This window comes from Orcinus orca, chromosome 4 (genome assembly GCF_937001465.1).
Source record: "Orcinus orca chromosome 4, mOrcOrc1.1, whole genome shotgun sequence".
NCBI lineage: Eukaryota > Metazoa > Chordata > Mammalia > Artiodactyla > Delphinidae > Orcinus > Orcinus orca.
The window spans coordinates 40,363,207-40,386,347 of record NC_064562.1 but is presented as its reverse complement, the minus strand read 5'-3'; the positions used below and the strand labels follow the sequence as shown (position 1 = coordinate 40,386,347).

Genomic DNA, 23,141 nt, shown 5'->3' with positions numbered 1-23,141 from the left:
TTTACCTTTTAAAATTATTCAAAATAAAAATACTTTACCTGGAAAGTAGTTCTTTTGGTGACTTTTGGACTCTTTGTATATGCCAAAGTTGTGCTAAAAACTTCATCAGACATCATCTAATTTTATAAAATGGCTAACAAATGATAGGGATAATTCAACCTCTGATGGTGGCTGAAATATATAAAAAACAAATCAGACTTTTTTGCATGCTTGAAAATTTCCATTACTACACTTAGTACTCCCTCCCTGCCCCCAAAGCCAAACAAAAACCAGAAAAGCATCATATGAACATTGAGCTATATCTTCACTTTTAAGTAGCAGAGTAATAAACAGAGTTTTTGTAAAGAAAAAGCAAATTCTACTATCAAACTTGTTTTCAGAAAAATAAAATTCAAACTGAAGTTATCCAAAAATATTTCTACAATTATTTTATTATCCTAAATAAGTTTTACAATTATTGCACTCATTTAAATAATGAGTGCAATAGGTTGTTGCCAATTAAAATAGAAACTTTTTCACCTCTCTTCCATTCAAAAAGTATAATATAGCCTACAAAACAGCCATACTTATTTAAAAGGCTACCAAGAAGACGACTGTCAGCATAAAGTACAGCAACATTCCCCAACCTTTTTGGCACCAGGGACCAGTTTCGTGGAAGACAATTTTTCCACAGATGGTGGGTGGGGGGAATTGTTCGGGCGGTAATGCAAGCGATGGGGAGCGACGGGGGGCGGCAGATGAAGCTTCGCTCACTCGCCCGCCGTTCACCCACTGCTGTGCGGTCCGGTTCCTGGTTCCTAACAGGGGTCTGCAGCCTGGGGTTGGGGACCCCTGAAGTACAGAAGTCCCCTACATACCAATGAGTTCCATTCCGAGATTGTGTTTGTAAATCCAATTTGTTCGTAAGTCCAACAAATTTAGCCTAGGTACCCAACAGTAGTACAGTACAACAACTAGCATATAGGCGCCGGCATCAGGTGAACAGGCAAGAAGAGTTACTGACTGGAGGAGGGAGAGGAGGTGGGAGATGGCAGAGTTGAAGGATTGTCAGCAATAGGAGACGGAGGGCAAGCTGCAATTTCACTCATGCCTGACGTTGATGGCACATGTTCTGCTTCCTGGCTGCATTCAATTCTATCTACCCTCTTGCTTCTGGGCATCCTGGGCTTGAAATAAAGATACTGAACTACTGTGCCCTATACAGTACTGTAAAGTACACAAAAGTACAACCACTTGTAGAGGACGCACACACGTGACAGTGTACACCATACACGTGAACTAACGTACGTGATTGGACGTGAGAACGCAGGTTCGAATCTTTTAAAGTTCGCAACTTGAAGGTTCATAGGTAGGGGAATTAGTGTACATAACTAAGAACATCACCATTTTTTTAAAAAAGTTTACATACAGTGCTGGGAAAGAAAAAGATCGTAAATAGTGATATTTTTCCAGCCACTCTTCCCTCTCACAAGTGTTGAAATACTATTAGATAAAACAAAAAGGGCTTCCCTGGTAGCGCAGTGGTTGAGAGTCCGTCTGCCGATGCAGGGGACACGGGTTCGTGCCCCGGTCCGGAAAGATCCCACATGCCGCGGAGCAGCTGGGCCCGTGAGCCATGGCCGCTGAGCCTGCGCGTCCGGAGCCTGTGCTCCGCAACGGGAGAGGCCACAACAGTGAGAGGTCCGCGTACCGAGGGAAAAAAAAAAAAAAAAAAAGGAAGCTTCTGCGATGGACTGCATTAAAATCTCTGTTAAATGGTCCTGTGGACGTTTCCAGTGTTCCAGGCAGAGGCTGCTCACCCTCCCCGCCGCCCTCAGCAGCGCGGGGCGGGGGACTGCTCCGGCCCGGCCAGATGGCCCCCTGTCCCTGCCCGCTCTGCCCCGTGTCGCCGACCAAGCACCCGTCGGTGCACAGCCGAGCGCCGCCTCCGCCCCGATTCTCCACAACCCCCAAGTCCCGCGGTCTGTACTCACTCTGCATTTCTGCGGATGTCTCCCCGCGACCGGAGGAACCAGCTGTTGGCCCCTCTCCTGGGCCTGCGCCTAGGCTGCTCTCTGAGACCAACTCTGCAGCGAGGGAGGAGGCGGTACTAAGAACGCAGGTGGGAAGCGGTTGCTAGGAAACAGCGTCTCCGGGAGGAAGTGACATACCGCGCCGCAGGTCTCTCGGGTACCTAACACCGCCCTACAGCCCGCCGTGTCACTGGTGCGACCGCCCAGACGAAGGAAATGACATCAGCCCTGTGGGTCTGGGGAGAAGGGTGCTTTATAGGCCGCCTGTGCTTCAGTCATTACCTAGGAGACAGGACCTGTCCAGCTCCCACCTGCGAGCTGAGAGCTGGCGCTTGTCAGTGGAGTTAGGATCTTCAGCCGCACAAAGCACATCCATCGTTCGTTTTGCCACAGTTGTTACAGACATTAAGTTCTGTGAATCGCAGGAGTGTACTAACGGACTAGTGCACTGACAGATGGGACAGAATAGCAAGACAGAGACGTTTGCAGGCTCAGGAGTCAAACTGCGCGTTTGAATCCTGGTGCACCTCCCTCTGTCCGTGTGACATCGTGCAAGTTAACGTCTGTACACCCCAGTTTCCTCTTCTGTAAAATAAATAAATAAAGATAATAATATTAATAGCCACCTTAATAGCGTTGCTGTCAGTACTCAATGAAATCATGCAGATGGAATACTTGGAAGAGTGCCTGGGATTGCATTCTGTCAATGTTAGATACTCTCTTTGTGCAACTCAGCCACAAAGGGCCTGGATAGAAGTCATCCCTTGTCGACACAGCTGAAAACCCATTCCAAGTGTTTCTTTAATGTAAAGTTCTCCGCTTTGTATATGTACTCAGTGGATAATCTGGCTAAAATCAAACCAGTCCACAAAATGATCTAATAGGCAGAGGACTGTGTGCTGATAAGGTAACCAAAATCAACACCACTTAATTAGGATAGGTAATCCTTAAACAAATACTTTTCTTTAAAGACTTTAAAATAACAAGGATTTCTACTTTTTTTTAATTTAAAAGAAGCTCAATCCTAAATTGTCTGAATGCAGTTATTATTCACTGACAAGTAATTAAACTTGTTCCCAGTATTTTTCCCCTGACTCTGAAATTTATTTTCACTTGTTCAACAATTATTTATAAACAAATCACATTGAGATATAAGTTTAATAAATCAATGTGTTGAAAAACCAAATGTGCATAACAAGAAATACGAAATTTAGTGTAAAAAAACAGCCTATGCTTTTAACAATATGTGCAGTGCAATTTTTTAAATACTACGTTCAGTTTATGCGCAACTTGTCCTTGTTTGAAAAACTCAGTTTGATCAACATTTGCTTAACTTTGATGTTTTCAAACATTTTTGGATGTCTGCATCAAAGATTTTTCATTCACCACATACTGTTAACTTTCTGACCCATATAAGTTATTAATCAACAAATATGATTCCATCATAGTACCTGTGTCCACAAGGAAAGGACAATGTCCACATTTTCCTTATATGTGAAGTACTAATTTGCTTATGTTGAAATAGTTATATTCATTCAAAATGCTCTGTTCATTTTTTCATCCATTTGGCTAATATAGTTTTCACTTAGATACGGCTTAAGAAAATAAAATTCAAAAAGATATTAATAAAAAGAGCTTTAAGGAAAGAGTCTATCTTTTTTTACAGAACCCACTAGATTTTATTTTTAACTTAATTCAAAATAATTAATACAGGATATAAAAGCTATGCCATACGTAGCTATAGTAAATAAGACAGTTAACCTGAACTAGTTAATTTCTCACAAGCCCTAAGGCACAATGTCTTTCCACTATTATGTTAAGCAGCAGAATATTATGCATTTTATTAATATTTTCAGGTAGCTTCAGTATAATAATGTTAATAATAACATTATATAAACCTGAATTAATAGCATGATGTTTTCTGATGTATAGTTTGCAATAAATAACTGTTGAATGAATGAATGAAATCAAGAATAAACAAATAGCATTTAAAGCTGAAAAATAATTTTTGAAACATTCCTATAAAAGCTCATGGATACTCAAGAAAATGAAAACACTCCAACACACAAAATTTCAGTAGCTTATGTAATATTTTCTCTATGTTTCACTTTTCTAATATGTATTTGACCACAGAAGTATTTGCCTAGCAAACTTTTTTGAGTTTACTACTCTTTTCATTTCCAAACTTTGCCTTCATTCATTCATTCAATAAGTAAGTATACCCATAACATTTTGGGTCAGATTTGGTGAGTTCCAAGGGTAAAGCAGACTACGTCCCTGCCTGGGGATCCTGTAGACTAGAGAGAGCTGGAAGGCTGGGTAAACACATAATGACTGTACGCTGTGAGAATTTCTCTATAGGAATACAAAGTAAGAAGCTCTGAAGAGAGAAAAATTCTTCCTGGAGGTTCTAAAGAGTTTTCCCAGAGAAAGTGAATTCAAGTTGATTAATGAATTTAGGAGATAAGGAGGGATTTTAAGCAGAGGAAATGGTCTATGAATATGGAGGCTAACACTGTTCTATCTGAGGGGCAAGGAGGGGAGTGAGAAGCTCCACTTCCAGATCAAGAAGCAAATGAAAAGTGACTCTTCTTCAAAATTTCCCTGCCTTCACAAGAACAGGCAAATTGTTAAGTCTTCTGACGGGCAGTTAGAGAAAATTGATCTTGTACTCACAGGCAGCACTGGTTGAAAACATACAGCACGTGTCTAACATCTTGAGAAGTATGCTACAAAAGCAAATCCCTCTGGGTGTCAATTGATAAAGATTATATTTGCATTAAACATTGAATGCCTGTGTTGGCAGAGGATAGGAGAAAGAGTCCAGATTCAAGTGCACTTACCAATCAATACCAGGGCCGATTTGTGGGAGAAGAACAGCAAGAAGCTTATAGAAGGTGAATATCAGAATCTTGAAGAAAGACAAACATGACGAACTACACTGGCCATCTTTAGTCAAATATAGCAGTATGTGTTTTGGGGCTGTTAAGCAGACATACATGAATACAGCAGGAGAAGCATGATTCCTCATAATTCGAACTCAGAAGCTGTAATTCAAACAAGTACCTACAGGGCGATTTTTTTCCCCATGTTAGTTTACAACTGCATTCAGCTAAGAGGTGCAAAGGTGACTTGGAGAGAAAGCACTTCCACTGCCTAAACAGGCTTGTGTTCTGTGCAGTAATCCTATGTGTCTTCTGAAAGCGAGAGGAAAGGAATTTCAGGCATGATGTACTTTTTCTGTAAAAAAACAAAACAAAACAAATCATTCCCAAAGGAAGTAGGACTTCGTGAATTGTTCCTGAGCTCAGCAATATTCTTGCATCTCCAGCTAAATGAAGAGACAGACTTAGGTTAATTTCCTAGGGTGACTAGAAATGAATGCCTTTAAGACTGTTGCAAGGCTTGCATCCTACTGGGTAAAACATACGGAGTTTTGCAAGCTACTAGGAGGAACGGGAGAACATACCAAAGACTGGGAGACTGACCTTAGGCCAGTGACCAAGAGATGAAAGCATTGGGGAAGGACTGGTCTTTTCGAGACTTATATGGGCCACAGTTGAAATGCTTCTCCATAAGGTGTTTGACCAAGAATGGTTAAGACACAAGTTTTCACCCCTCCTAGCAGAAACAGATTCCTCTCCTATGTACAAGGCCTTTCTTCACACCCACGTGTACCAAGGCCAGGCACGGACGTTTCAGTGAAGAGTAATATTAGGAAGGATGGAATACCCAGTGCAGTTAGAGGTCTGGTGATCTTCAGCTGAGCACTGCCAAGGGTGGTATGAAATGGCAAGTGAAACCGTTTGTGAAAACAATTCGTAGGAAGAGGCTTTGGGTTACCGGGTTAGACCTGTCTCTCTTCCACGGAGAGTAGGGCTTACTTACTGTCTATAGCAGAGAAAGTCTAGGTGCAGAGACCTTTCCTTAGGTGGATGATCAAATGGAAGTCAAGTGCATGGGGAGCCCTGTTAAAGGGACAGCCAAGCAAGATAAGAGGAGTCACTTGAAAAATGCACTCGTCTTAGGGTAGCTGGTACAAGCAACCACTGTGTGAAATCTGTATCCTGCGAGCCATGGGTAGTCGGATGCATGATAGATACCTGAAATTTCAAACATTGTATTGATTCACCACGTGAAACTCTTCGGTCACACCGGAAACAGGCTACTATTCGTCTGACAGCCTGCACTACAACAGTTTCCTCAGCTTAGTTTATAGCTGCCTTCAGGTAAGAGATGCAAGCCTGAGTTGGCTAGAAAGCATTTCCACTATTAAAAGGCCCGTATTCCGACCAGTAAATATTTTTGTCCTCTCAAACTGAGACGAAAGGAATTTCATTAATGGTGTACTGTCTCTGTCAAAGAGTCACCACCAGAGGAAGCAGGGTGTGAAAATGGTTGCAGAGTTCTGAAATACTCTTCGTCTTCAGCCGAATGACGAGAAGGGCTCAGCTTAGTTTCCTAGTGTGACGAGAGGCAAATGCCTTTAAGTTTGTATGAAAGACTGATGTCCTACTGGTAAAACATATGTGAGTATATCTAGCCACAAAGAGGATGGCTGAGAAGACACTAACCTCTGTGGAGACGCACTTTCGCACTTGGATAACGAGAGAAGAGCTGTAGGTGTAAGACATGCATCTGCTGCTTCTATGGCCTAAACTGAACACCCTCCTCCCTGTGGTATTTAACTGAGAATGAGAGGCAAAAGTGTACAACCAGCCAAAGAGAAGTAGCTTCCTTTCTGAAGCAGAAAGCCTTTCTGCAATGCTATGTGAAGGGCCTTGTGTTCCAGGTGGGTGAGAAAAAGGTAATGTTACAGAAGGAAAAAATCGCAGTGTGCATGGAGACCAAGCAGTGCCCAGGGGAGTTTTACCAATGGCAGCTTTCATTGCGAAAGTTGACAGTTTAGTGGAAGTATTTGAAAGGCCGAATCCTTAGTGTTACTTGGTTAGACCTGTCTCTCTTACACAGAGAGAAGGGCTTGCTTACTGGGTACTGCAGGGAAAGACTAGGTGCAGATACCTCTCCTTAGGTGGATGATCAAAAGAAATTCAAGTGCATGGGGAGCCCTGTTAAAGGGACAACCGGGCAAATTAAGAAGAAGCACTTTAAAAATGCATTCATCTCAGCGTACACGATAGACTCGTCTAGAGTGAAGGCTGTGTGAAATGTGTATCCTACGAGCTGTTCTCCAAAGGCCACGGGTGAGTCTGATGCATGCTAGATCTCAGAAACTTCACACATTGTATTCATTCACCTTTTGAAACTCTTCGCTCACTTCCAAATAAGGCTACAACCCCTCTGGCAGGCCTACACAATGACGGTTTCCTCACGTTAGTTTGTACCTGTAAGAGGGGCAAGGGTGAGTTGGCTAGAAAGCGTTTCCACTGCCTTAAAAGATCTGTATTCCAACCAGAAAACATTTTTGTCTTTTCAAATTGAGAAGAAGGGAAATACGGGCACTGTGTGCTGTCTCTGTCAAAGAGTCATCCACAGAGGGAGCAGTGTGTGAGAATGGTTGTAGAGTTCTGCAATACTCTTCATTTCAGCTGAATGACAAAAAGCACTCAGCTTAGTTTCCGAGGGTAACTACAGGCAAATGCATTTTACTTTTTTTGAAAGGCTGGTGTCCTACTGGTAAAATACATGTGCGTTTTCAAGCCAAAATAAGGATGGTTGAGAAGACACCAACCTCTGTGGAGATGGACTATCGTGCTTGGATCACGCTAGGAAAGCTGCAAGCATAGGGCTTTGGTCGCTGCTGCTTCTAGGGCCTAACCTGAAGACGCTCCTCCCGGTGGTATTTAACTGAGAATGGTAGGGAAAAACCTTCAACCTGCCACAAAGAAGTACCTTCCTTTCTGAAGCAGAAACTCTTTCTTCAACGCTATATGAAGGGCCTTCTCTTCCAGATGGCTGAGAAAAAGATAATATTACAAAAGGAGAAATTCACACTGTTCGTGGAATCCTGGTGATGCTCAGAGGAGTTCTGCCGAGGGTAGATTTCATTGTGAACGTTGACCGTTTGGTGGAAGCATTTGCAAGGGCCAAGTTTAATGTTGCCTGGTTAGACCTGTCTCTCGTACACGGAGAGTAGGACTTGCTTACTGGATACTTCAGGGAAAGTCTAGGGGCAGAGCCATCGCCTTAGTTGGAGGATCAAGTGCAAGGGGAGCACTGTTAAAGGGACAACGAGGCAAGATAAGAAGCAGCACTCGTCCCAGTGTAAAAGGTAGAAGCGTCTAGAGTGAAGACTGTGAAATGAGTATCCTACGAACTGCACTCCGGAGGCCAAGGGTGGGTCTGATGCAAGCGAGATTTCAGGAATTTCACACATTGTATCGATTTGGCTTTTGAAACTCTTGGGTCACTTTGGAATAAGGCTACAATTCCAGCTTGCATACACTCTATTGCAGAGAAAGTCTAGGGAGCAGCACTCTGTCCTTTGGGGGATGAACATGTGGAAGTCAAGTACCTGGGGAGCTCTGTTAACTCGACAGTCCAAGCAAGATGTGAAGAGCCACTTGAAAACTGCACTCATCTCCGTGTACCCGGTAGAAGCAACCGCACTGTGAAATTTGTATCCTGCGAACTGCTCTCCTTAGGTCATGGGTGATTCGGAGGTGTGCTCGCTTTTAGAAATTTCACACACTGTATTGATTCGGCATGTAAGACTCCTCAGTCACAATAACACAGGCTACTATTCGCCCGGCAAGCCGGCACTACGACGGTCTCCTCTTGTTAGTTTATAGCTGCCTTCAGGTAGGAGGTGCAAGCCTGAGTTTGCTAGACAGTGTTTCCTCTATGTAAAAAGGCCCGTTTCTGGAGCAGTAAACATTGTTGTCCTGTCACGTGGAGACGAACAGGATTTCGCTCACGGTGTACTGTCTCTGTCATGGAGTCCCCACCAGAGGAAGCTGGGTGGGTGGGTGAAAAGTTGCAGAGCTCTGAAATACACTTCGCCTTCAGCCGAAAGACGAGAAGCGCTCAGTTTACTTTCCTAGGGTGAGTAGAGGCGAATTCCTTTAGTTTGCATGAAAGGCTGGTATCCAACTGGTAAAATATATGTGAGATTTCCTAGCCAGAAGGAGGATGGTTGAGAAGACAACGACCTCAGTGGAGAGGGACTTTGTGCTTGGCCTCAAGCAAGGAGAGCTTCAGGTATAGGGCTTTGGTCGCTGCTGGTTTTATAGCTTAAGCTGAACACCCTCCTCCCTGTGGAATTTAACTGAGAATGACAGGAAAAAGCATTCCAGCTGCCAAGGAGAAGGACTTTTCTTCCTGAGGCAGAAAGCCTGTTTGCAATGCCATGGGAGGGGCCTTGCTTCCTGGTGGGTGAGAAAAAGGTAATGTTACAGAAGGAGAAATTGCCACTCTCTGTGGAGCCCTGGCGTTGCTCAGAGTTTTGCTGAGGGCAGCTTTCATTGGGAACGGTGACCACTGGTGGAATCATTTGAAAGGCTGAGTCTTTAGTGTTACCTGGGGAGACCTGTCTCTCTTACACAGAGAGTAGGGCTTGCTTCCTGGGGACTGCAGGGAATTCTACGTGCCGAGCCCTCTCCTTAGGTGGATGATCTAATGGAAGTCAAGTGCGCCGGGCACCCTTAAGGGCACAACCAGGCATATTAACAAGAGGCACTTGAAACCTGCACTCACCTCAGTGAGCACGGTAGCATCGCTGACAGTGAAGGATGTGTAAAATGTGTATCCTACGAGCTGCTCTCCGAAGGCCATGGGGGAGTCTGATGCATGCTACATCTCAGAATCTTCACACATTAGGTTGAATCGGCTTTGGAAACTCTTCGGTCTCTTTGAATAAGGCTAAAATTCCACTGGCAATGCTACATTACAACGGTTTCCTCACGTTACTTTGCACCTAGGACAGATGGTGAAAGCAAAGCTATACAGACAAAATCTCACACAGAAGCATATACATACACACTCACAAAAAGAGGAAAAGGGAAAAAAATAATCTATCTTGCTCCCAAAGTCCACCTCCTCAATTTGGAATGATTCGTTGTCTATTCAGGTATTCCACAGATGCAGGGTACATCAAGTTGATTGTGGAGCTTTAATCTGCTGCTTCTGAGGCTGCTGCGAGAAATTTCCCTTTCTCTTCTTTATTCACACAGCCCCCAGGGCTCAGCTTTGGATTTGGCCCCGCCTCTGCGTGTAGATCGCCTGAGGGCATCTGTTCTTCACTCAGACTGGACGGGGTTAATGGAGCCGCTGATTCGGGGGATCTGGCTCACTCAAGCTGCAGGGACAGAGGGGTACGGATGCGGGGCGAGCCTGCGGCGACAGAGGCCGGCGTGACGTTGCACCAGCCGGAGACGCATCGTGCATTCTCCAGGGGAAATTGTCCCTGGATCACGGGACCCTGGCAGTGGCGGGCTGCAGAAGCTCCTGGGAGGGGAGGTGGGGATAGTGACCTGTGCTCGCACACGGGCTTCTTGGTGGCTGCAGCAGAAGCTTTAGCGTCTAATGCCCGTCTCTGGGGTCCGCGCTGATAGTCGCGGCTTGCGCCCGTCTCTGGAGCTCCTCTAAGCGGTGCTCTTAATCCCCTCTTGTAGCGCACCAGGAAACAAAGAGGCAAGGATAAGCCTCTTGTCTCTTCGGCTGCTGCAGACTTTTCCCGGACTCCCTCCTGGCTAGCCTTGGCGCACTAACCCCTTCAGGCTGTGTTCACGCCACCAACCCCAGTGCTCTCCCTGGGGTGTAAGCTCCGAAGCCCAAGCCTCAGCTACTAGCCCACGCCAGTCCTGGCGGGTGAGCAGACAAGCCTATCGGGCTGGCGAGTGCTGGTCGGCACCTATCCTCTGTGTGGGAATCTCTCCGTTTTGCCCTCCGCACCCCTGTTGCTGTGCTCTCCTCCAGGGCTCTGAAGCTTCCCCCCTCCACCACCTGCAGTCTCTGCCCTCGAAGGGGCTTCTAGCGTGTGGAAACCTTTCCTCCTTCACAGCTCCCTCCGACTGGTGCAGGTCCCATCCCTATTCTTTTGTCTCTGTTTTTTCTTTTTTCTTTTGCCCTACCCAGGTACCTGGGGGAGTTCCTTGCCTTTTGGGAGGTCTGAGGTCTTATGCCAGCGTTCAGTGGGTGTTCTATAGGAGCAGTTCAACGTGTAGATGTATCTCTGAGGTATCCGTGGGGAGGAAGGTGATCTCCGTGTCCTACTCTTACACGATCTTCTCCTGTCTCTAATTTCTAATTTCTGGAAGGAGCAGATATCTGCCATCAGCAGATGGCATACATACACTGTTAGTAATCTTCACAACCATTTGAGCTGGCTAAACTGAGTCAGCAAGGTCAGAATTATTGAATGAATGAATGAATGAGTAAAAAGATCACTAGCTTTAACGTATCTGGGAAAGTAATAGTCTAACCAAGTTTCAATCCACAAGCATATATTTACAATTCTGAAAACTTCCACATAATTACAAATGGGACAATAGTAGTCAATTACTATTTGGATAAAGAACAGATACAAGTTAGCACAACGTACTTTACAAACGTACAATTAGACGGAAGAAAATAAGGTCACTTCTATATAGTTATTTCTATGTTTGTTTATTTCATGTTGGTCTCCTAACCTGACTGTAAACTCCCAGAAGGCAGGGACCACATCAATTTTGCCTACCGCTGTATTGCCAGCTCCAAGCAGTTTTTTGCATTCATGGTACAAGTAACTGACTATTTCTTTATTTCTAGTATAGTCATCCCCAGACATTTACATACAGAGATACATATTACTTTCTTATAAATTACTTTATTCTTTATTTAGAGCTAGGGCATTCCATTGGTTTTTTTTTTATTAATTAAGTAGAAAAGTAGATTGTATTTATCTATGAATTCCATTTGTGGATAGCAAAAGAGGTAGTAAAAAGTATTTGCTATAAAAAGGGAAAATGGAGTACGACGGGGTTGAGAGCCAGGGCTCTATATGGTGAATTCAGATTTCTGGAAGAATACGGTATTAAGTTTCGCTCACCTGTTTTGAAGGAACTTTGACAGCAATGAAACGGGTCCCAGGCATCTGCTATTCAACTGGGAGATAGTCTTTCCACCTGTTAATATATTTTTTGTTAGGCAAATTTTATGTTAGGCTGTCTCCCTGCATAGGATGAATGTGCTTTGAAAATGGAAATCATATCCCTCTATGGTAGGTCCCTCTTCTTTCTGCTTTGCATTTTGCTGCTCCACTTATTCAACCCCACCTTGTAATGACCTCTACTTCCCTTGTTCCTGTTCTCCCGTCTTGAAAACAGATAAAAGGCAACAAAACAATGCAACGGTCTCAACAAATATCAGGGATATCTAAAACCAGAGATGGCCAGAACTTCTGTATCCCTGATAGAACCTAGCCCACTGTTGACTACTAAGGTATCATATCATTAATACATGCGTGTTGACTGAAATAGTTTAAACTCAATTCTTCCACTTCATAATTTACTTTTAGTCCTTATACAAAACCTGATAATAAAATTCCTTAATGCTAGGAATCACAGTGAAAAATAATATATGAACTGACTTCTGTAAGATGAGTTAGAACTAAGGTTAATTCAGTGTATCTGAAGCAGAGAAAGTGAGGGCAATAGTGGCACAAGATGGGGCTAGAGAAGCAGAGAGGGTTCTAGACCACGCAGAGTCTTAAAGGCCAACAGTTTGTTTTCTATTCTCAAAACAATGTTTTTGAGCGATGTCTATGAGCAATGTTCCAACTTGCTTTTAAGGTTTCTAGTGTGCAGGATGGATTGGAAGGAAACAAGATATATGGACACTAGTTAGGACCTAGTTGCAACAGACAGGCAAGTTCAGTTTTAGGATGTTGAGGAAGAGTTGACAGCTTCGGGAGAAATTCAGGAGATAAACTGAAGCGGGCTTAATGGGGTATGAGATGGAGGAAAGGAAGGTCTTAGGGAATTAAAGGGTTTACTACACACATGTGCAAAGCCTCACGATTAATCATCTGAACGTACAGAGGTAGATCTCTCAAATGACACCGGTTAGGAAGCAACAGTACGCCCTTTATCATTCCAAGAGACAACACAAATCAGCTATCTCGATGGAAAATTCGGCGCTACCGGTGCGTTTTTTCACTCAAACTTAGTTCCAGTAACTAGTACGCACATTTTCTGTGCCTAAACAACACAGCTTGAGGAACTGAAGGGGATTCCATGTTGGCAATTAAGGAGTGTCCCCAACAATGACAGTCCCATCTTAAAAAGCAGTCCCTCTGCATTTTACCCGAGGAGCAATGGCCAGAGCCTCCCTTGTAAAACGATGGGGAGAAATCAGAACATCACACACTGTCCCTTTCAGCTACTGTGAACTGAGCCGCGAGACGACCAATACCCCCTAGCACAGTGCGGACGGGCCAGCGCGCGGGGGCAACTGTGACAGGAGACAGCACAAGAGACGAAGCCCAGGCCCAGGGGCTCTGGGCTCCACCGGCAACGCCCAGGGGCCAAGGCGTATTACCTTTCCGGGATGTGCTTTCCGCCCTTCCTCCTGGCCGACGAACGTCCGGAAAAGCCGCGACGCTGACCACAGCGCCCGCGGGCATGATGCCACTGGCTCACGTCACCCCCAACATACCGCCCACCCAACGCCAGGAGTGACAAAGTCGCCAACCCGCCGCCCCCGGTGCCAGCACAAGGCCACGAACCACAGGCGCCTAGGCACAAGCCCACGCAGCTCGCGGACCACCTTCTACTGCGCATGCGCCACCGCCCGTCGAGATGACGTCATCGCGCAGGCGGATTAACGCGCTTGATTAGTAAAGAGGATTCTGATGCCTGCAATTTCCCTCCTTAGCCGGAGGCTGGTAGCACACGTCCATTAGTTCGTGTGTGTACCCTTCAGAATTCCAATCATACGGGACATGGAAAGTTGTCCCACTCTCCCAGTATCTTGTGTGGTTCTTTCAGATATTTCCCAAGTGCTTACATTCACACTTGTATCTTGTTTGTAAGTATTTGTACCTAACAGATATCCTGTGTTTTATAGAAGAGCAGGCATACTATATACTACATACTATATACATAGTCTACAATGTGTCTTGGATAGTGACGCTGTTATCTTTCTAAAATATAAACTTGGCTGGATTGCCCTGTTGCTTAAACATCTTCACTTAGCACAGAATAAAGCCCAAGTTTTTAGCATAGCACTGAGAACTCTTCATAAACAAATATCAGTCTGTCTCTCCAACTGAATTATAAGTTCAAACTATGACTTACAAGGACCTACATCATCCACCTCCCTCCTTTGCCCTGCCAGCCTAGCCTCCCTGATCTCATCCTCTACTGCCCTGCCCTCACTCACTTTCCCCTGTCCAGCCACACTGGCTTCCTTACTATTCCTCAAACATGCCAAGCACAATCGTGCCTCAGGGACTTTGCACATACTATTCCTTCTGCTTCAGAACACACCCTCCCACCCCATCTCCACTCTCCCAGAACACACCCTCCCACCCCATCTCCACTCTCCCACATATCCAATGGCTTGTTTCTCACTTCAAGGCTCTGCTCAATCGACATCTTAATAGAGGGGGCTTCCCTGATCACCTACCACATTCCCTCGCCTCTTCACCTTCTTTTGTTATTCTCCAAAGCATTTACCACCACTTGACACTCCATATATTGACTTATTTATTCATCTCTCTCCCCCACGAGAATGTAAAGTACGCAAGGGCAAGAACTTTGTTCTCTTGCTACTTCCTACAACAGTGCCTTCAACTTAGCAGGTATTATACAAATATTGGCTGAAAATGAATGTATGAATTCTTTGCCCTTTCACACTACCCTCTAGTCACACCAGAGGCTGCCCCTCCAGAGCACAAGTTCAACCTGTGCCTTTTGTACCTGTTCCCAATACCTGGGCTGTCCTTTCCTCATTCCGGCAAAATCCTCTTCCTCCAAGCCCAGCTCAAACGCTGTCTCCTCAGTCAGGCCCTTCCTCAATTTCTCCTCTATATTCCTGCTGCACTTGATTCTTTTATCATAATTAACCCACTTATAGCCACTACATGTTTATCTTCCTAGATAACTGTAAGTTGCTACTGAACAAAGACTTCTACTCACCTCTGTATCCCCGTGCCCTAACAACAAACCTATAAGGCTCTCGGTGTTCACTGAAACAATTTATTTTCTGAGTCTCTACCAATTCTAGGGAGTGGACAGTATAGTCTCCTCCTCATTATCAGTGAGCCTGGCATCTGTGGGAGGGGCTTATAGCAGAGGAAGTCACCAATGGATCATAACTAAGGTCCTGAGACTGCCATGGCAGAGAGCATGGTGAAGTTAGCCCACTGCATGCAGACGACCCTCAGAGGAGTCAGCATATGCAATGGGCTACACTTGGTATAACATGTGAACAATCAAGGTTTACAAACGTGTTCTCATGCACTTGTAAGGATCTTCTAGCCCACGCAGAGCAGACAGAACACACACAAAGGAGCCCGGAGGAAGTGAGTAGGCCGGCAGCTGCACCCTAACATCTTAAGAGGTAACATTTCTGTGACTACAGTTTACACAAATCAGATCATTTGCTTCCTTTCTAGACACCCTGGTGATCACAGGACAGGCCAAGCCTCTCAAGTTTTAAAGCTAAAGTACAGGGTAGATCTGTGAATAGGGCTTAAGATATTTAAGAGCTAGTACCTGCATTAAGCAACCAGGTTATAGAATGAAAATTTATCTTGAACTTCCAGTCTCTCCCTCTCTCTCTCACCTCCTATCCCCTATCTTCCCACCTCCATCTCTATTCCTTCTCCCCTACTCCCTGTTTTAGGTATATACGTGCATCATTTTATGTATACACGGAATATTTACTGTCTGTTAGATTTACTTAATAAAGTGCACACTCCTCAGGCTAAATTTAGAAAGAGGACAAAATGAACACTTTCTCATGGGGGTCAGTGGTGTTCCAAAGACAAAAGATTCCTCAGTCTTAAAACCTGGCAAACACCATGTTCCTTCTGATAGTTAGATGCTACAGAAAGGCAAGTGGATCCCTGAAATTCACACGCCATTAAGACCTACTATCAACAGAGTAGATCTTAAAGCGGAAACAAGAAAACACCAGCCTTTTAAGTTCTTCCTGTCTGAAGATGAGAATAAGAGGTGGTAGCGTTCTTCCTCACGTGCACCCAAAGTGTAAAAGCAGCAAAAATATCTTAAATACATATGATGAGGAAGCCACTCTTCTGGTCCACTCGGTTTTGTTTTGCCTCTAGGGATCTGTCTCACTCCGAACCTTTGCTTTTTGTTTTCTCTTTTATATACGCTAAGAACCTGAGAGTCTTAACCTTTTCTTCCACCTCTCAACCAATAAATAGGACAAAAGAACATTTTTATGTTATGTATTTTCCATTCAAATTTTTAAAAGAGAGATAACTAAGCTAGTTCAGTTCATATTTCTCACAAAAATCACTTTCCAAACTAAATTGTTTGTGACCATAAACAGGAAAAACACCGTACTCTATTAGCACCAGTTGACATTTCCACCTTCATGTTACCAAACACAACAGGCCTAATGTCAGAACTATTAAAAATGTTAAAAATCCCCAACCCCACTCAAAAGGCATACCAAAGTTCAGGTAAAGGAAAAGGAAAAAACAAACAAACATGAAAACAACTCACCATTATCTTTACTTTCTTTCAGAAACCCATTAACAGCGCACTGGAAGTTAAAACTAGTGTCGTCATCTGGCACCTGATGCCCAATTGTACAAATTTTTAAATAAGGAATGGTTTCTGCTAAGTCCTATAAGGCAAAACCATGAAAATATGTATTATTTCCTTTTTAGGGAAAGAATAAAAAATTAATTAGAGGCAGAATATAAACCAGGAGAGTACATTAAACTTAGTATGTCAGTCATTCTGATAAGAGCCATTTTTTCCAAAGCTGCTTTAACCAGTAATTATCACTAGATTTTCCTTAAAACTGCAGAATGGACAGTTACTAGGCATGCAAAAGGAAAAGCAAATCTATGTGAATGAATGCACATGTAACTCAAAATGATATAAACAGTTCTACCTACATTTATGTTCTATCTTACATTTCAAGGGCCATAAAGCGGCTGTGATTTAAGTAGAATAGAGTCAGAAGAACTTGGATTCGAATTAGGAAATAGAGCCAATTTCAGGCATTGTTGAGAACTGGTATTCTTGGGGTGGGAGAAAGTAGACTATCCATAGAAGACAGAAAAGGATAAGTGAAAATTCTCTAGTTCTGAATTTAAATGGAAAGTAGCAGTATGAACCTATGACATATTTTAAAAATATTAAAAACAAATATACATATTTCCTAGCTCTGACCACTGAAAAAGTCTAGAAACAACTGATGTCATGTCAAAAGGACTCAGGAGTCCCTGGGAAGCTCCAACTGGCCAAAGATAGGGCCTCAGTTAGAATGATAACTGTAATGGAGTCCACGGTGATATGAATAAATAAATTTTACAAAACTGGTCACCACTGGAGGATATTTGTGAATCAACTCATTATTTTGAAAACTGTTAAATAAAAGAAGAGAATCATGCCTCTACAACTGGGCAACCAAATAGCTGATGAGGCGAGTCTTCTCAGAGAAATATACGCAGCTAATAAGTGAAGAACAACAGAATTCACCATTTTCTGAAGCCTCAACTGAATTAATGGATGTTGGTATGAATCATCAGTGACTGCTAATATCACAGAAAGAGACAATTATCTATGTCTCCATGGAAGAACACATCATCACCTATGACACTGTCTTGCCAAAACAAAACATGCAAGCTACATTCTGATCAACTACCAATTTACAGGAAATAAAAGGATTGAAGAATACGTTACCAGCACATGGAATGTAATCATCAAAATACACATGGGACAAATTACCTGGTTTCTTTAAAAATAAAATTCAAGGAGGAAAAAAAAGTGAGAGAGACATGGAGGGAGAACCTAGAGATTAAACAAGACTTCAGAGACCGAACAATCAACGGCAAAGGGTGGATCTTCTTCGGATCTAATTCAAAATTCTTAAAAACAATTTTTTATGACATTTAGGAGACAACTGCAAATTTGAGCACTCACTGGGTATTTAATATTAAAAAATGATATTAAGGAATAAAAGTCCTATATTTTAAATACACATTCCAAAATTATATAGGTGTAATTACATGTTGTCTCGGAGCTGCTTCAAGATAATATGGAATGGGGTGAAACAGGTGGGGGTATAGATAAAACATGACAGCCATCAGTTGGTAAATAATAAAGCTGGATGAGTTCATGGGTATACAAGGAACACTCACAGTATTTTTATACTTTTGTACATGTTTAAAATTTGTGATAATCGTTTAAAGACAAGACGACACTGCAGAAAAGAGTCTGGCAGTTTCTCAAGGGTTAAACGTAGACCTACCGTACGATCCAACAACTCTGCTACTACCTACACTGCACATCTAAAAGAACTGAAAGCAGGGATTTGAGCAAATATTTGTACACCAACGATCACAGCAGCATGATTCACAATAGCTACAAGGTGGAAACAACCCAAGTGTCAATCACCCGATGAATAACAAAATATGGTATATACACACAGTGGGATTCATTAAGCCAAAAAAGGAATGGCATTTCCTTACATGCTATAACATGGATGAACCTTGAAAACACTAGGTTTAGTGAAATAAGCCGGACATAGAAGGATAAATATTGTAGATTCCACTTACACGAGGTACCTAGGATAGGCAAATTCACACGGACAGAAAATAGAATCGAGGTTTCTAAGGGCCGGTAGGAGGGATAATGGGATTGTTCCTGTTTGATGGTTACAGAGTTTATGTTGAGGATGATGAAAAGGTTTTGGTTATAGACAGTGGTGATAGTTATACAACACTGTGACTGTATTTAATGCCACTGAACTGCATATTTATAAATGGTTAAAATAAATATGATTTATGTATATTTTACCACAATGAAAAAAAGAGGAACAACTGAGTTGAAATTTCAACTCTTCCTTGTCCGAGAGTCAGTTTCATCGTCCGTAATTGTAGTTGTCTATCCTCTGAGCTTAGTGCAGAGTAAGCACTCAGTAGGAGGTATCAGTACTACTTCCACTTCAACAGCAAAGGATTGTTGTGAAGATTCACAAAGTCAATGGATATGAAAGAACTTTCTAAAGGGCAAACCGCTGTACAAATATTAACAAACATTAGGTGTTACTGTCTCCCAAGGCCATGGAACAGGTCAGAAGAAGGGTAATTCTTTTGCACTGGTATGTCCTACATGGGCCAAGAGAATATATGGGTTTCTGTACTATATCAGAAGGTATTAGGAAAAGAAAGCATAAAACTTAGAGAACAACTGTCTTTTACCCCGATGCTTAAACACGCTCAGGCAACTGCTTAACATAAGTGCCAAAGACATAACGGACATACCTTTCTTTCCTTTTAGGCTACTACTACTCTTACTAAAAATTTACTGCATTTTCAAAATACAGAACATGGAAGCTTATAGCACTTCTTAAGCATATCTAGAGCCTACTGCCAAATACTATAGTTCAATTCATATCTTTAATCTCATTTTGAAACAGCAATTACAAATGTGTATTTAAGGAAACCACTAGCTTCCCTTTTGGAACCCATGAAAGAAGGCCAGGATTCACCTTAGCATAAGATGATAACTACTGAACTACTATGAATTATCAGAGTATCAGAAAGAAGGTCATTTTCAATTACGGGTTCCATTTACCTCTGGCTTATAATAGCGGCGGGTATATGTTAAGTCAATAATCAGCCCAAGTTCTTCGTTGTGTTCTTGGAGTTTGTTAAAAAAGATCCAAGGGGGAGAAACATTCTTCTGGAGCAAGATTCTTGTCAAATCTCTGTCGGAAAGAATAAAATAGAAAGAACATGCGTTTAAAATCCTTTATTATATTATCCATTTATTCAAACCCTGTGATGCTAACATATGAGATTCAAAGTAAAGTCTCTTCCTCTGGAGTTTACAAGCGGTATTACGATCCTTTCTTACAGAGAGATTAGACGGCAGAAAATAAGCTCACTTCTATATAGTTATTTCTATCTTTGTTTATTTCACGTTGGTCTCCTAACCTGACTGTAAACTCCCAGAAGGCAGGGACCACATCCATTTTGCCTACCGCTGTACTGCCAGCTCCAAGCAGAGTGCCTGTAAATAGACACATAAATAAATACGTCTTGAATATCTACCTATATGAAGGATGGCTTTCACTGCTAAATATTCTTTTATGTATTTGGCTTACTTATGTACTCTGTTCGATTGAGCTCTTTAGTTATTCAGGTGCCAGCAACACACTTTTCGTTTTAAATTAGTAGACTAGTTTTAGAGCAGTTTGAGATTCACAGCAAAACGGAGCAAAAAGTACACAGTTTCCACTTATACCCTCTCTCCTTCATCCCACACAGCCTTCCCCATTATCAACATGCCATACCAGTGTGCTTCCTTTGTGAGAATTCATGAACCAACACTGACACATCATTATCAATCCAAATGCATAGTTTATTGCATTCATGGTACAAGTAACTGACTATTTCTTTATTTCTAGTATAGTCATCTCCAGACATTTACATACAGAGATACATATTACTTTCTTATAAATTACTTTATCTTTATTTAGAGTTAGGGCATTCCATTGGTTTTTTTTATTAATTAAGTAGAAAAGTAGATTGTATTTATCTATGAATTCCATTTGTGGATAGCAAAAGGGGTAGTAAAAAGTATTTGCTATAAAAAGGGAAAATGGAGTACGACGGGGTTGAGAGCCAGGGCTCTATATGGTGAATTCAGATTTCTGGAAGAAATACGGTATTAAGTTTCGCTCACCTTTTTTAAAGGAACTTTGACAGCAATGAAACGCGTCCCAGGCATCCGCTGTCCAACTGGGAGATACTCTTTCCAACTATTAATATATTTTTTGTTAGGCAAATTTTATGGTAGGCTGTCTCCCTGCATAGGATGAATGCGCCTTGAAAATGGAAATCATATCCCTCTATGGTAGGTCCCTCTTCTTTCTGCTTTGCATTTTGCTGCTCCACTTATTCAACCCCACCTTGTAATAAGCTATACTTCCCTTGTTCCTGTTTTCCCGTCTTGAAAACAGATAAAAGGCAACAAAACAACGCAACGGTCTCAACAAATCAGGGATATCTAAAACCAGAGATGGCCAGAACTTCTGTATCCCTGATAGAACCTAGCCCACTGTTGACTACTAAGGCATCATTAATACATGCATGTTGACTGAAATAGTTTGAACTCAATTCCTCCCTTTCACAGTTTAGTTTTAGTCCTCATACAAAACCTGATAATAAAATTCCTTAATGCTAGGAATCACAGTGAAAAATAATATATGAACTGACTTCTGTAAGATGAGTTAGAACTAAGGTTAATTCAGTGTATCTGAAGCACAGAAAGTGAGGGCAATAGTGGCACAAGATGGGGCTAGAGAAGCAGAGAGGGTTCTAGACCACGCAGAGTCTTAAAGGCCAACAGTTTGTTTTCTACTCTCAAAACAATGCTTTTGAGCGATGTCTATGAGCAATGTTCCAACCTGCTTTTAAGGTTTCTTGTGTGCAGAATGGATTGGAAGGAAACAAGAAATATGGACACTACTTAGGACCTAATTGCAACACACAGGCAAGTTCAGTATTAGGATGTTGAGGGAGAGGTGATAGATTCAGAAGAAATTCAGGAGATAAACTGAAGCGGGCTTAATGGGGTATGAGATGGAGCAAAGTCTCCATGAGCAAAGTCTCACAATTAATCATCTGAACGTACATGAGCACACATGAGCAAAGTCTCACAATTAATCATCTGAACGTACAGAGGTAGATCTCTCAAATGACACCGGTTAGGAAGCAACAGTACGCCCTTTATCATGGCAAGAGACAATGCAAATCAACTGTCTCGATGGAAAATTCGGCAGTACCCGTGCGTTTCTTCACTCAAACTTAGTTCCAGGTCCTCTTACTCACATTTTCTGTGCCAAAACAACACAGCTTGAGGAATTGAAGGGGATTCCATGTTCGTAATTAAGAAGTGTCCCCAACACTGACAGTCCCATCTTAAAAAGCAGTCCCTCTGCATTTTACCCGAGAAGCCATGGCCAGAGCCTCCCTTGTAAAACGATGGGGAGAAATCAGAACATCACACACTGTCCCTTTCAGCTACTGTGAACTAAACCGCGAGACGACCAATACCCCCTAGCACAGCGCGGACGGGGCAGCCCGCGGGGGCAACAGTCACAGGAGACAGCACAGGAGACGAAGCCCAGGCCCAGGGGCTCTGGGCTCCACCGGCAACGCCCAGGGGCCAAGGCGTTATTACCTTTCCGGGATGTGCTTTCCGCCCTTCCTCCTGGCCGACGAACGTCCGGAAAAGCCACGACGCTGACCCCAGCGCCCACGGGCATGATGCCACTGGCTCATGTGACCCCCAAGGTGCCGCCCACCCAACGCCAAGAGTGCCAAAGTCGCCAGCCCGGCTCCCCCGGTGCCACCACAAGGCCCCGAAACACAAGCGCCTAGGCACAAGCCCACGCAGCTCGCGCACCTCCTTCTCCTGCGCATGCGCCACCGCCCGCCCAGATGACGTCCACACGCCCAGACGCTTCATTGGTAAAGAGGAGTATGACGCCTGCAATCCCCTCCTTAGCCGGAAGATGGTAGCAGAGGTCCACTAGTTCGTGGTGTGTGCACCCTTCAGAACTCCAATCACATGGGACATGGAAAGCTGTCCCACTCTCCCAGTACCTTGTGTGGTTCTTTCAGATATTTCCCAAGTGCTTTACATTCACACTTGTTGTATCTTGTATGTAAGTATTTCTACGTAATGGAGATCCTGTATTTTATACAAGAGCTGCATACCAGACATAGTCTACAATCTGTCTTGGATCGTGAGTTTCCCAGTCAATTTTTGCGTACATCCATCCCATTCTCTTTAATAGCTGCGTCACATTACATAATTTACACGGCCAGTCCGATACTGATGGACTTTTAGTTGTTTTCAGTTTGGGGGTATTCTGTTTGTTTGTTTTTGTCCTCTGTTATAGATAGGCTGCAGTGTGAACCTCTTTATACATGTGTATAGCTATATATAAATTTCTAGACATAGAATT

The 23,141-nt window shown here is 43.1% G+C and overlaps 2 protein-coding genes across 7 annotated transcripts in view; both read right to left on the bottom strand.

Moving 5' to 3' along the window:
• Window positions 1-4,924, bottom strand: part of LOC101269598 (microtubule-associated protein 9) — a 40,231-nt gene extending 35,307 nt beyond the window's left edge. Inside the window, 3 exon segments of the mRNA XM_049708839.1 lie at window positions 39-1,643; window positions 1,974-2,597; window positions 3,464-4,924. Coding sequence (XP_049564796.1) covers window positions 39-116 — 78 coding nt within the window. The 5' untranslated portion in view covers window positions 117-1,643; window positions 1,974-2,597; window positions 3,464-4,924.
• Window positions 4,925-5,115: 191 nt separating this feature from the next.
• LOC125964183 (RNA/RNP complex-1-interacting phosphatase-like) lies at window positions 5,116-22,822 on the bottom strand. Of its 6 annotated transcripts, none has more exons than XM_049708845.1 (6): window positions 22,352-22,821; window positions 19,739-19,871; window positions 16,652-16,775; window positions 12,001-12,076; window positions 9,669-9,888; window positions 5,116-5,252 (listed from the first exon to the last, which is right to left on the bottom strand). In XM_049708845.1, the coding sequence occupies exons 1-5, from the start codon at window positions 22,591-22,593 to the stop codon at window positions 9,873-9,875; spliced, it is 591 nt and encodes a 196-aa protein (XP_049564802.1). In that variant the 5' UTR covers window positions 22,594-22,821; the 3' UTR covers window positions 5,116-5,252; window positions 9,669-9,872. The 6 variants fall into 6 exon arrangements, with proteins under 6 accessions (XP_049564802.1, XP_049564801.1, XP_049564800.1 ...); XM_049708844.1 differs by having other exon boundaries at window positions 5,134-5,252; window positions 7,866-9,888; XM_049708843.1 differs by having other exon boundaries at window positions 5,144-5,252; window positions 7,705-9,888.
• Between the last annotated feature and the right edge of the window lie 319 nt (window positions 22,823-23,141).

Bases quoted from the DNA above. Each gene is read 5' to 3' on its own strand.
- LOC125964183 (XM_049708840.1), bottom strand. From the start codon at position 22,593: ATGCGCAGGAGAAGGAGGTGCGCGAGCTGCGTGGGCTTGTGCCTAGGC. The intron at 19,872-22,351 runs GTAATAACGCCT...TCTTTCCGACAG, and splicing joins GGAAAGCACATCCCGGAAAG to AGATTTGACAAGAATCTTGC. The intron at 12,077-16,651 runs GTGAGTTGTTTT...ATATATTAACAG, and splicing joins GAAAGAAAGTAAAGATAATG to GTGGAAAGACTATCTCCCAG.